The sequence below is a fragment of the Podarcis muralis genome, chromosome 2 (genome assembly GCF_964188315.1).
Source record: "Podarcis muralis chromosome 2, rPodMur119.hap1.1, whole genome shotgun sequence".
Taxonomy (NCBI): domain Eukaryota; kingdom Metazoa; phylum Chordata; class Lepidosauria; order Squamata; family Lacertidae; genus Podarcis; species Podarcis muralis.
Genome location: NC_135656.1, coordinates 112,386,981 through 112,401,270, shown reverse-complemented (window position 1 = coordinate 112,401,270; position 14,290 = coordinate 112,386,981). Strand labels below are relative to the sequence as shown.

Here is a 14,290-nt window from a genome sequence, read left to right as displayed (position 1 = left end):
CTGCCTTTATTTATATATTTACAAATATATAAATGTACACTGAGGTCCTCCGCCAAGGGTCTTCTGCTGGTTCCCTCATTGCGAGAAGCAAAGTTACAGGGAACCAGGCAGAAGGCCTTCTCGGTGGTGGCGCCCGCCCTGTGGAACACCCTCCCATCAGATGTCAAGGAGAGCAAAAACTATATAACTTTTCAAAGACATCTGCAGGCAGCCCTGTATTGGGAAGTTTTTAATGTTTGATGTTCTACCAAGTTTTATATATGCTGCAAGCCAGCCAGATGGGCGGAGTATAATTAATAAAATTATCATCATCATCATTATTATTACATTTATGCCATTATTCCTCCAAGGAGCTCAAGGGCTCAACCCCATTTTAGTTTGACACGCTAACCGCTACACCAGACCAGAAATGGTGGATTTTTCTCCAGAAGACAAGTAAAAAGATTCTCCCTGAAAGGAAATGAATATATATTATCAGTCACTGAAATACACTTTTGGTGGTAATTTAAGTTGTTTCAAGCTGTTTTTAATATTGTGTTTTCATTATTGCAACTCACCTCGGACCTTAGGCTGAAGGCCATGATAAAAATAATAATAATATCTTTAATCACATGAACCACATTTTTACCTCCTCTGCCCCTCTTTCTCCTTCTTCCTCTGTTTTCCTGTTTCTTCTTTCTTTCCTCCCCTTCCCAGATTGCCAGCTTTGATGTTCCCATCAGGTTCTCCGTCATCTCTTACGCCAGCCGGCCCAAGACCATCGTCGACATCCAGGACGATATAGCTGAAGATACAGAAATCGTTATTGAGAAGATTCAAGATGAGATGAACTACAAAGGTGCTGAGAGGGATTCCCACCCCCCGTTTTTGAGCAGCTGCGCATTAAAACGTGTTTTCTGAAACTCGGGGCCCAGCGAATGTGTCAGGTCTTTCTCACGGGGAGTAGAAATGTGTCTTCAAGGCACATGTGACTCAGGGCCGTCTTTAGCATAAGTGGCGCCAGGGGTGCAAAGATCCGTCCAGTGCCCTCAAATGTTCATCTTGCCGCTGCCTACTCCCGAGTAGTAATAAATGCTACTTTCACTGAGGGAAGCCTGGGGTGTGGAGTGAGGGAGGCATGGGAAGGAAGCTGCACGCCAGCCAGCCATATACAGTGGTACCTCGGGTTACAGACGCTTCAGGGTACAGACTCTGCTAACCCAGAAATAGTACCTCAGGTTAAGAACTTGGCTTCAGGATGAGAACAGAAATCGCGCAGCGGCGACGGCGGGAGGCCCCATTAGCTAAAGTGGTACCTCAGGTTAAGAACAGTTTCAGGTTAAGAACGGACGTCCAGAACGAATTAAGTTCTTAACCCGAGGTACCACTGGTGGCGCTGTGGGTTAAACCACAGAGCCTAGGACTTGCCGATCAGAAGGTCGGTGGTTCGAATCCCCACGACGGGATGAACTTCCCCGCTCCTCCACATGCAGCTGCTGGGTGACCTTGGGCCAGTCACACTTCTGTGAAGTCTCTCAGCCCCACTCACCTCACAGAGTGTTTGTTGTGGGGGAGGAAGGGAAAGGAGAATGTTAGCCGCATTGAGACTCCTTCGGGTAGCTATAAAGCGGGAGATCAAATCCAAACTCTTCCTCTTCTTCTTCATCCTCTTGCAGACCACGGCAACGCAACAGGAACCAACATTCAAGATGCCCTCGACTCCGTGTACCAGATGATGATTAATGAGAAGGAGTTTACCAAAGTGCCGTGGGACAAAATCCGTCACGCCATCATCCTGTTCACAGACGGTGAGGAGAAATGGGGAGATACCTTCTCCCTCCCTCCCCATAATAGGAGGACGGTTGCACAGAAACCAGAGAGTTCAGTCCCTCTACCTACCATGAGACTAGGACCCTTCAGGATTTATTTATTTATTTTTAAAAAGATTTTTATTAAAGTTTTCAAAATGTTACAAAAAGAAAAAATACAAAGTAGAAACAGTTAAAAACTATTCAATCTTTCCGTGTCTTATCTTTCATTCGCTTGTTCCCCAGACCTCCTCACACCTCCCTTTTTTGTATCCAGTTCAATTAGTTGGTTCAGCAAATCCTTTCCCTCTTTGTTTTTATCCTAATCTTTAATCTTAATATATTATAACTTTAGATTATCCCCTGTTAACAATCCATTTTTACACATCTTTATAACATTACTGCTGAAAACCACTTAACTTCAATCCAACTTCATTCTAACATTCATTAATTTTGCAGCATTTCTGTAAATAGTCTTTAAATTTCTTCCAATCTTCTTCCACCGACTCTTCTCCCTGGTCTCGGATTCTGCCGGTCATTTCCGCCAGTTCCATATAGTCCATCACCTTCATCTGCCATTCTTCCAGGGTTGGTAGATCTTGTGTCTTTCAATACTTTGCGATAAGTATTCTTGCTGCTGTTGTGGCATACCTAAAGAAAGTGGACCCTTCAGGATTTAACCTCCTTCCGTTGGGCCCGTAAGACAGCTATTCCACCTGGCCTTTAATTTGAATTCAGCCTGATCTTTTATTTCCCTTCTCTTCCCTCCCCTTTTATGAAGATTACCCGATCTGAGAACCCCACAGCTAATTCTCCCCTGGCCGCCTCACTGGCCCAAGTAGGACTAATTCAGCCAGCTAGCCCTGGGGATTATCTAATGCTTATTAGATGGATTTCCCCTAAATTCATTTCTGAACTTTGAATTTTATTGTTATTCATGTTTTTATACTGTGTTTTATGCTGCTTTTACAACTAAGCATTTTAAATTTGTTGTTAGCCGCCCTGAGCCCAGTTTTTTAATTGGGAAGGGTGGGGGATAAATAAAAAATTATTATTATTATTATTATTTCCTGCGAATAACTAGGTGATCATTGTGGCCCCAAGTAGAGACTAGGAAGAAACTGGATTCAGTTCACATTTAAAGGTGGATCTACCCAATTTGCAAATTTCTGAAACAATATGCAAACTGAGACACAACCATTTTGTGGTTCTGCAGCAGAGTAACTTGCTCACAGATGCATATACATGGCTAAAGTGTCATCTGTGTGCATGAATTGCAGAAAACAACCGTCCAAAAATGCATTATGCAAGGGGAAATGGCTCCGCAAAAGCTTGCATATTCCGCAAAACCTCACACAAAAACTGGGAGAAATTCTCACCAAAATGGTGAGGGGTTTTCGCAAGGACTATCAAAATGGCCGCTTGATGCGGAAATGTCGAGAACTGAAGTTAAGAAAAAATGAGAAACGGAGAGAAATCTCAGTGCACAGAGTCACCCATCCCTCCTAGCCTCCCCTACACCTGACTGCACCCCAGTGCCCCAGTTCATCACTGCCTCCGCAGTGGTGAAAGGCATAAAATGTGCAAATGGAGTCCCCCATCCTAGGACTGCAGCACGCATGGGAAGGGGAGGACCTCTAGCAAGGGCTCAATCCTTGGCACCTCAAGGTAAGATTGGGAATCTCCCTGCCTTCAAACCCTGGAGAGCTGTTGCCAGTCAGTGTAGACAATGCTGAAATAGATAGACTTGTGGCCTGGGTTGGGATAAGGCAGCTTCCTGCTCTCTGCTCCTGTCTGTAGCATTTCTAAAGGTCGGCATCACCATCTCTGTCCAGGAGCAGTGCTGCCCCTCTCTTCTCTTGATAGCCTATGTAGGACTGCATCTCCCTCCCTCCCTCCCTCCCCCTCCCCCTTTCTTTTAATTTAATTTCTTTATTTATCCCCTCTTTTCTTCTGCAAGGAGCTCCAGGTGGTGTTCACGGTCCACCCCTCCTCACTGAATCCCCACAACAATCCTGCAGTGATGTAGTGTGGTGAATCCAGTGTGGTGTAGTGGTTAAGAGCGGTAGCCTCGTAATCTGGGGAACCGGGTTCGCGTCCCCGCTCCTCCACATGCAGCTGCTGGGTGACCTTGGGCCAGTCACACTTCTCTGAAGTCTCTCAGCCCCACTCACCTCACAGAGTGTTTGTTGTGGGGGAGGAAGGGAAAGGAGAATGTTAGCCGCTTTGAGACTCCTTCGGGTAGTGATAAAGCGGGATATCGAATCCAAACTCCTCCTCCTCTGCAGAGTAGGCTAGGCTGAGAGGCTGTGACTAACTCCTATGGCAGGGTCAAACGAAGGCTAACCGACACCCGGGGCAGGACAAACCGCCGGCTGCGCACACAGTGTGCCGCTACGTAGGGCGCATGTGTGTCGTTGCTATGTACAGTGCATGTGTGCGACACCACGCATGCACTGTACATAGCGGTTTGCTGCCGGCACTGCCCAAGCGCCGTATGGACGTTGGCGGGATCTTCTGCTCACGGCTGCAGCTGCGAATGGAGGATCCTCTACATGTGGCTGCTGCAGCGCGATGGCTGTTCGCGCCGCCGCGCCCGGGGTGGCAGGACGAGCACCCCATGGGGTGCCTTCTTGTCACCCCCCCAGACATGGCACCCAGGGTGAACCGTCCCCCCCCCTTGCGACGCCACTGTCCCAAGGTCACCCTGTAAGCTTATGGCCAAGCAGAGATTTGAATCCTGCTCTTCCAGTTCCTAGTCTGACACACCACGCTGGCTTTCCTTCTGCATTTATTTAGAATGTACAGCTTCAGCCAGTGCCATAGCTGTCACACTTCCCTTTTTTTGCCGGAAATTCCCTTATTCCAGCGCCGTTTCCTGCTGCTATCCCGGACTGTTAGATATCCCGTAGACTGTCCCCAGGACAGGTGAGGCTGCTGATCCCTTATTTTCAAATTTGAAAGTTGACAGCTATGGACAGTGAACACTGGAGCCTTTTAATGATTTCTCGTCCAGCAGGTAATGTGGGAATCGCTGCCTGATTTTGTTTGTGTGGTTTTGTTTGTCCTCTTAGGGAAGTCCAATATGGGAGGTTCCCCCACAAAGGCCGTGCGCAGCATAGAAGACTTTTTGAACGTGAGAGCAAACAGGAAAGACTACCTGGGTAAGTCACATAAACCTACTTCACTTGAGTGGTGGTTAAAAGGAGGGTGCCCGGTCCACCTGATAAGATAGCACCTTGGCAGGCTGAAGCTCTTTTCCAGATCCCAAATGTCACGATGACAACGATGCTCCCTTTCCAATCAGTGCCTATCCGAGAGCAAGTGTGGTGTAGTGGTTAAGAGCGGTGGACTTGTAATCTGGTGAACCGGGTTCGCTTCCCTGCTCCTCCAGATGCAGCTGCTGGGTGACCTTGGGCCAGTCACACTTCTTTGAAGTCTCTCAGCCCCACTCACCTCACAGAGTGTTTGTTTTGGGGGAACAAAAAAAATTCCTTCCAGTAGCACCTTAAAGACCAACTAAGTTGGTTCTTGGTATGAGCTTTCGTGTGCATGCACACTTCTTCAGATACACTGAAACAGAAGTTGCCAGATCCTTCTATATAGTGAGAAGGTGGGGAGGGGTATTACTCAGAAGGGTGGTGGGAATGGGTGATTGGCAGATAGCTGTGATGAGCCTGTTGACGACTCTTAACGACTGCAATAGGTCTTACAGGAAAAAGCAAGGGGTGAGAAGGTGAAAAATGGCTTTGTCATGTATAATGAGATAAGAATCCAATGTCTTTGTTCAGACCAGGTCTCTCCATGGTTTTAAGTTTGGTAATGAGTTGCAATTCAGCAGCTTCTCTTTCCAGTCTATTTCTGAAATTCCTTTGTAGTAAAACAGCTACTTTGAGATCTTGTATAGAATGTCCTGGGAGATTGAAGTGTTCTCCTACTGGTTTCTCTGTCTTGTGATTCTTGATGTCAGATTTATGTCCATTTATTCTTTGGCGTAAGGTTTGGCCTGTTTGTCCAATATAGAGAGCTGAAGGACACTGTTGGCATTTGATGGCATACACAATGTTAGACGATGAGCAATTAAATAGTCCCGAGATGGTATGTGTGATGTTGTTGGGGCCAGTAATGGTGTTGTCCGGGTGTATGTGGCAGCAAAGTTGGCATCTGGGTTTATTGCAGGCTCTGGTGCCAGTGTCCGTGTTAAGTCTGGTTGTAGTATTATTGTGGGTTAGGAGTTGTTTAAGATTGGGTGGCTGTTTTGGGGGAGGAAGGGAAAGGAGGATGTGAGCCGCTTTGAGACTCCTTCGGGTAGTGATAAAGCGGGATATCAAATCCAAACTCTTCTTCTTCTCTTCTACTGCCTGCTCAAATTCCAAAACCTTTTATTCCGCAAGCGTTCTGGTTTAAGTTGCATGCACACCATCCATTTAAAGCATGTTTCACCCCACACCAGAACGCTGGGAACTTAGTTTACTTCACACAAATGCTTCCTGACAGTAAGAGCTTTTTGGCAGTGGAACAGACACCCATGAGAGGTTGTGGACTCTCCTTCCTTGGAGGTTTTTAAGCAGAGGTTGGAGGCCCATCTGTCATGGATGCTTTAGCTAAGATTCCGGCATTGCAGGGGGTTGGACTAGATGACCCCTGGGTCCCTTCCAGCTCTACGATTCTATTATTCCATTGCAGAGCTATAGTTTCCAGCACCCGTAACAAACTGCAGTTCCCAGCATTTTTTGTGGTGTGTGTAGAAATGTGCTTTAAATGTATGCTGTGTATGCAACCTCATTTTTGTCCTGATTTTATTGCACTCTAGCCCCTGCAGATATGCACTGGAGAAGCAACACAGAACTAATCATAAAGCAGAATAAATTCACCACCAATACACTAATAATAATAATAATAATAATAATAATAATAATAATAATAATAAATTGTATTTATACCCCGCCCTCCCCAGCCAGAGCCGGGCTCAGGGCGGCTAACACCAGTAAAATTACAGTAAAAACATAATAGGGGGGGGGAACCCAATTTAAAATACAGGTTAAAATGCAATTTAAAATGCAGCCTCATTTTAAAAGTAGCCCATAGATCAAAACCATAAGGGGAGGGAAACATAAGGGTCACACTGAGCCCAAACCGAAGGCCAGGCGGAACAGCTCTGTCTTGCAAGCCCTGTGGAAAGATGTCAAGTCCAGCAGGGCCCTAGTCTCTTGTGACAGAGTGTTCCACCAAGTTGGGGCCAGTATTGAAAAGGCCCTGGCCCTAGTTGAGACCAATCTAACCACCTTGCGACTTGGGACCTCCAAAGTGTTGTTATTTGTGGACCTTAGGGTCCTCCGTGGGGCATACCAGGAGAGGCGGTCCCGTAGGTACGAGGGTCCTAGGCTGCATAGGGCTTTAAAGGTCAAAACCAGCCCCTTAAACCTGACCCTGTACTCCACTGGGAGCCAGTGCAGGATATTGTGTCAAGATACACCCGCAGGAAAACACCCATCGTGCTATGCAGTGGTTGACAAACTCTCTACAGGCAACTCCCTGTTTGCACGGGACTTGTGTTAGGGTCATTGCATGAGTCATTCCGCAATATGGTTTCCTAATACTTATGATGTCCAAGCTGTGAACCTTAGTGCTTATGCAGCTAAAAAGAAGAAGAAGAAGAAGAAGTCACTATGACGACTCTCATTTTAAATACAGTGGTACCTCAGGTTACATACGCTTCAGGTTATAGACTCCGCTAACCCAGAAAAAGTGCTTCAGGTTAAGAACTTTGCTTCAGGATGAGAACAGAAATCATGCTCCATCGGCACGGCGGCAGCAGGAGGCCCCATTAGCTAAAGTGGTGCTTCAGGTTGAGAACAGTTTCCGGTTAAGAACGGACCTCCGGAACGAATTAAGTACTTAACCTGAGGTACCACTGTAGGCTATAGAAGCTGTGATATATTGCTGAGGCAGGCAGGAGAAGAGAAGAGGAAAGCAAGTCTTCAACCACCTTTCTGGAGGAGTCTATGTCTCCTCCAGAAGGTATAGTCAGAGACATTTTGGCAAATTTTAAAAAATCTACCCGGGCAGAAATTCTAACCTCTCAAAAAGAGGACATGTCCCAGAAAAAAAGAGGACACATGGCCACCCTAGTAACAGGGGTCATGGGGTGGGAGTCCCGGCCTAGAACATGCTCAGTGGCCCCAGAATGCTGACTTGCTGGGGGTTGGGTGTGTGTGATGAATGGAAGTGGCTTGAATCCTGCACTGCAGTACTTCACACTTGCACCATTTTGTAATAAGTCCGGCTTGTAAATGCTAATGTCAGAAGCGATGAATGAACCTGAAATAAAAAAAATTAAGGTCTTATATATATAGTGGTACCTCGAGTTACACACGCTTCAGGTTACATACGCTTCAGGTTACTGACTCCGCTAACCCAGAAATAGTGCTTCAGGTTAAGAACTTTGTTTCAGGATAAGAACAGATATCGTGTTCCGGCACGTCAGCAGCGAGAGGCCCCATTAGCTAAAGTGGTGCTTCAGGTTAAGAACAGTTTCAGGTTAAGAACGGACCTCCGGAACGAATTAAGTACCTAACCCGAGGTACCACTGTATAATAAATGTTCATAAAATGTACCAACCAAACACGCACATAGATATGTGGACCACATGTCTGGAGCAGCACAGGAAGACCGCTCTGAAACCATTTTGACTCCCAGACTGACCAAATGTTTTCTCTGCAAGGAGGGAGGGGGTGAGGGAACCTTCCCATTGTCTCAGGAATTGGGAAATCACCATCTCAAAGGAAGGGCCAGACTACCAGGAAAAGCAGTCAGATAAGGCATTATCAGATAACCTGGCAGACAGGAAAAACAACAACATTCAAATTTCTGTTGTAGACCGCCTTTTCTGTGATGTTTGGTATGATGTTTGTGGGTGGTGGTCTTGGGCTACACCCCTTCTGTGATGTATGTATGATGTATGGAGGGCTGGTCTTGAGCTCCAGGGCAGGGAATTAAAAATGTCTATATAAGGGCAGGCACACCTTGGTTCTGGGTCCTCCTCTGTTCTCCTGCGTGAGGGGGGAGCACCCTGTTGCAACAGTTCAATAAAGATCAGGCTTACTAGCTGCTTTGCTTCTCAATATTCTCTGGTTGGCCTCTGTTATTTTCTCCTACCGATAGAGAACCTAAAAAAGGACTCTATAAGGGCTCTTGTGTTCCCCATAAGGGAATAAGGGCAGATTTTTGTTTATTACAAACCAAATACAATGGTGCCCCAATTCCTTACTAATACACATTTCCGGTGTACTCTGCATCTCCCACGGAATCCTTACATATTTTTGAGGAGAAGTCGGGGTGCCAACTTGTGAAGGCCGAGCCCTTTTGGGCCCCCCAATATTTTGGATAGAGGGCCGGGGCCCCATATTGTCCCCAAAAATCAGGGGGTGGAGGAGGCTGAGTGCAGAGACAAGCGCAGTGTGGCTGCAGTGACCAGCTCCTTTTCTTCCTCCTGCCACTGAGGGGAAGAAACGTCAAAACCAGGGGTAGGCAAACTAAGGCCCCGGGGGCCGGATGCGGCCCAATCGCCTTCTCAATCTGGCCCGCGGACAGTCCAGGAATCAGTGTGTTTTTACATGAGTAGAATGTGTCCTTTTACTGTGGTACCTCGGATTAAGAACTTAATTCGTTCTGGAGGTCCGTTCTTAACCTGAAACCATTCTTAACCTGAAGCACCACTTTAGCTAATGGGGCCTCCCGCTGCTGCTGCTGCACCACTGCATGTGGTGTTCTCATCCTGAAGCAAAGTTCTTAACCCAAGGTGCTATTTCTGGGTTAGCGGAGTCTGTAACCTAAAGCGTCTGTAACCTGAAGCATCTGTAACCCTATCTACCACTGTATTTAAAATGCATCTCTGTGTTATTTGTGGGGCCTGCCTGGTGTTTTTACATGAGTAGAATGTGTGCTTTTATTTAAAATGCATCTCTGGGTTATTTGTGGGGCATAGGAATTTGTTCATTCCCCCCCCCCCAAAAAAAAATATAGTCCGGCCCACCACATGGTCTGAGGGACGGTGGGCCGGCCCATGGCTGAAAAAGGTTTCTGACCCCTGGTCAAAACAGCCCCACACTTATGGTGGCAGCAGAAGGCGCCACCGGCCATTGAAAGAGCGCTGCTGCTGCGTATGGCTCCAGCCCAACTCCTCCCGACATCACACAAGTGATGTCACACGCACCGCACCACACGCAACATTGCCCCCCTTCCACAATTGCCCTCGCCCACGCTCCTGGGATAAGTTGTTGAGCAGGGAGGAATCTGTCGTGCGGTTTTGGTTGGCATGCTTTCAGGAAAGCTTATCTGCCTGAATCCTGATTAGATTCTGAGGAAACCCAGCTGTGTTTCCTGAGAACACGCTTTAGAAAGAACCGCTAGAATGTTCCTGGTCCTCTGGAATTCCCCTCAACAAGGAAGTTTGAGGTGGCGCCGTGAGGGAAGGGAAATTAGGGCCGATGTCCAAGGGGCTTCACTCAGCAGAATGAGCTCAAGTATGTTGCCCATTGCAGCCTCAATGATACACATTGTCGTAAAGGCAGCAGAGAGCAGAAGACTGTTAAGTCCAGAGTCTAAAACGGCCTAACTGCACCACAGCTTGATGCCCAGGTTTAACAATACTTGGAAGGACAGTTGGCACATTATACGTAGTTACAATTAACTTACAAGGACAAGGATCTAGAGATCACGCAAAGGGTGGCCAAATTCTGTGCGACTGCCATAAAACTTAGGGAACAAGCTGTACTACCAAAATGATTTAGGTTTTAAATGACAATTTTAGGTTATATTTTAGTGATCAAGATTTAATATATATTTTTAATTGCTGCTATATCTGAATTGTCTCTGTTATACCCAACTGCAATTCAATGTATCCCTGTTGTGTTTTATGATTTTCCTGATATTGTAAGTGAGCCGGAACTGGTCTGTGACCGTAATAATAAAATTCAATTCGATACTTATGAATTGCCTTCTGAATCACCATCTCAAGGCGTATTACAAATAAAATCATAGAATCATAGATTTGTAGAGTTGGAAGGGACCCTGAAGATCATCCAGTCCAACCCCTGCAATGCAGGAATATGCAGCTGCCCCAGCTGGGGATCGAACCTGCAACCTTGGCATTATCAGCACCACGCACTAACCAACTGAGCCATCATCTGCGCTAATTAAAAACAGTTTAAAACACAAAAACAACTCGTGGCTGGTGGCATGAATTTTTGAGAGTTAAGCTCCACCGGTGATGGGATTTTGGACTTTGCTTCCGGGATGTTCAGCAATGCTTTCTGTCTCTTTCCCCTCTTTTGTTCAGATATCTATGCATTTGGAGTTGGAACGGTTGACGTAGATTGGAGCGCCATGAATGAGATAGCATCCAAAAAACCGGGCGAGAGGCACGCCTTCAAGTTGAATGACCTTAAGGAATTGAAGGCAGCCTTTGAAGATGTCCTGGGTGTGTATGTTCTCTGGCACTCAACAAAGATGGGGTCCAACCTTGGAAGCGAAACAGGGTCAGGCCTGGTTAATACTTAGGTGGGAGACTGCCTGGGGATGCCGGGTCTGCAGGCTTTAAACACTAAACAAAGGTACGGCCATTGAAAGAGGAAGGGCAGAGTGAGGAAGCATGCTGTGTTCGATGAGCATGCCCAGTGGTCAAACTTGTTTCCAAAGGCTACTGCAAACCCCAGTTCTTACCTCCTGGACCTCATGCTGAAGATATGCACACTTCCTAGCTTCCACATCTAAAGAACCCGTTCTCCTCCTGGTATTAAACAATGGGACATCACCCATTGTAATCCAAAAGTAGCCAGCTTCTGTATTCCTGGATTGCCACTTCCAGTCAGGCCCAGTGCCGGCATGTGACATCCTTGAGCAACCAATGAGCAGGGGTTAAAGCCTGCTCCGTTTTGCTGGATTCCATTCACACCCCTTCCTGGTGGAAGGACTTTGCCTGGAATTGCCTGCTAAAATGGAGAAGGGGGGCAAAAAACCTTTGCTTTAGCAGCACCTTGCCAGGTGCTTTGAAGTCCCAACTTCAGGATTTCAAAGCTCCTTTCTGCTGACTTCAGGTGATTGACAGGTGGCCGGCCCCATCCACCTGCCAGATTTAATCCAGAAAGGTTCACTCAGCCCTGGTGTGGACATTACTGAACTAAATGGACCTGGTGCTGTTGCTTGGTTTAAGTAGTTTCTGTGGGAATGTTGTAGGTAGCAGGAGAGGATATATTGATTAAATATTATGTTTCCTAACTCACGTTAGTGAGTTTATTCATACAGTAGAGTACATTCCCCTCTTTGCACAGCTGGAAGCTAGTTGCAGATTCGTTAGAATCTCTTAAGTTCTATTATTCCTGGTAAGACCCTTTTGATTCCCTCCTAAAAGAATAAAGACACAACAGTCTTCTTTTAAAAGTAATAATAAGCTTACTCACATTCAGTTCACAGTTGGATCCCTGAAGGCAGACTTTAGCTTATAGTTACAGAGACAGTGTGGCTTAGGTCCTCGTAAGGATGGGCCCATGTGCTGCTGACTGAGAGGCAGCAGTGCAGTCCATGAGGAGAAAAGGCATCAAAAGAGGAAGGTGGCTGCGTGACTGGACCTTTTGTGGGGTCTGGAAGGGTCACGGCCACCTACCTGGTCACACGCAAAGGAAGGATGCTCCAGACCAGGTGTAACAGGAAGTTCAAGTGGCTGGACCAACATTCCCCTGCGTGTCCACTCTAGGCAAACAGGAAATGTTGTATTTGACTGCTAATGTTACACCCCACAGTTTCCTATGCTATTATGAGAAAGTCTGAAAAAGCAGAGTAAGAAAATGAGGTGAGCATGTTGAAAATGACTGGGTTTTCTTTCTCCTTCCCTTTCCAATGCTCCCAGATCCCAGAGATCTTCATGATATATGTGGCTTGGCGAACAACTCTGACAGCGCTAGCTGGGAGCAGAAGAACCCATGGCACGTGCTCCTCCAATACAATGTGAGTAGAGGCTGCTCTCTGTCCACACACACACCCCTTTATGATATTGTTAATCCCTAACGCTGGGAGTGTCTGACCTGGATGAAACCAACCTTATCCACTCTTCATTGTAGACACTGACAGAACCTTCTTGTCGGGGCGCCCTGATTTCAAAGACATGGGTCTTAACGTCCGCTCACTGCTTCAGCAAATTCATCAACACAGCAGGATGGACCGTCATTCTGGAAAAAGGTGCAAAAGGAAAAGCAGAACGTGTTTTTAACTCTGCATTTCTGCTCTAGGGGAGCCATTGTGGTGTAGTGGTTAAGAGCGGTAGACTCGTAATCTGGTGAACTGGATTCGCTTCCCCACTCCTCCACATGCAGCTGCTGGGTGACCTTGGGCCAGTCACACTTCTCTGAAGTCTCTCAGCCCCACTCACCTCACAGAGTGTTTGTTGTGGGGGAGGAAGGGAAAGGAGAATGTGAGCCGCTTTGAGACTCCTTCGGGTAGTGATAAAGCGGGATATCAAATCCAAACTCCTCTTCTTCTTCTTCTCTGGAGACAGGGCCGGCCCTTCCATTAAAGGGCAGAGTGAGTGAGCCGTTTGGGGCAGCTGATTTGGGGTGGCGTCAAAGGGCAGCAGTTTGCTAGGTATTTAATTAATTATTGTTGTACTTTTGCTGCCAAGGAGGAGGAGAGGCACTCCTACCTGCCTCAGGTCTCAGTCTCAGGCAGCAAAAATGCAATTGGCTGGCTGTGTAAAGCAAGGAAGACCCCCTTGGCTTGTACAGAAAGAATCAAAACTCAGCCTATGAGAGTATGGTTGCTTTCAGCGTGCAAGGGTAGCAAGCAGGTGCGGCTGCCCCTAATGTGTATATATGTGTGTGTGTGTGTGTAGCTAGATATGTGGTAAGAATTCGATTTTACTTTTATAATTAATTTTACAACATACAAAAATTCAAAAAACTTGAAAAGCGAACAGCTGATCATATATATCTTATTTCGACTCCCTTCCCCTTCTTTCTGCAGTTCCTGGTTCTCATAATATTTTACTGCATTTCCAAATTAAACCAATTTATTATTTATCCGCAATGTTCCATATAGATTTTGAAAAGCGAACAGCTGATCATATATATCTTATTTTGACTCCCTTCCCCTTCTTTCTGCGGTTCCTGGTTCTCATAATATTTTACTGCATTTCCAAATTAAACCAATTTATTATTTATCCCCTATGTTCTGTATAGATTCTTTTTAACCACTGCATGTTTTCATATTAAGCCTGCTAACGTATTAATTTGTTTACAATAATTTTGTACATACTCTGTAAATGACTGGAAATATAAATGATTTCAAGAAATCATTTCTATAAATGATTTTAAGAAATCATTCTTTCTTAAAAACTCGATCACTTTGATTTCGTATTCTTCTGGTTGGTTTTGCCGGAATACCCCAAGAATTCAAATTCGACACCACCTTGCCTGTTACCCAGGCGAGAAACCACCTTTTAAATAATCCAT

At 46.1% G+C, this 14,290-nt stretch overlaps 1 protein-coding gene and 1 long non-coding RNA gene across 2 annotated transcripts in view; one reads left to right on the top strand and one right to left on the bottom strand.

Annotated features, from left to right (window-relative positions):
* LOC144326613 (uncharacterized) overlaps positions 1 to 14,290 on the bottom strand; it is a 187,998-nt gene that overhangs the window by 34,679 nt on the left and 139,029 nt on the right. The gene's annotated exons all lie outside the window — the stretch shown is intronic.
* CFB (complement factor B) overlaps positions 1 to 14,290 on the top strand; it is an 84,836-nt gene that overhangs the window by 15,509 nt on the left and 55,037 nt on the right. Inside the window, exons 7-12 of the mRNA XM_077925261.1 lie at positions 697 to 838; positions 1,656 to 1,787; positions 4,862 to 4,951; positions 11,128 to 11,268; positions 12,694 to 12,791; positions 12,905 to 13,022. Coding sequence (XP_077781387.1) covers positions 697 to 838; positions 1,656 to 1,787; positions 4,862 to 4,951; positions 11,128 to 11,268; positions 12,694 to 12,791; positions 12,905 to 13,022 — 721 coding nt within the window. The remainder of the gene's footprint in view (positions 1 to 696; positions 839 to 1,655; positions 1,788 to 4,861; positions 4,952 to 11,127; positions 11,269 to 12,693; positions 12,792 to 12,904; positions 13,023 to 14,290) is intronic.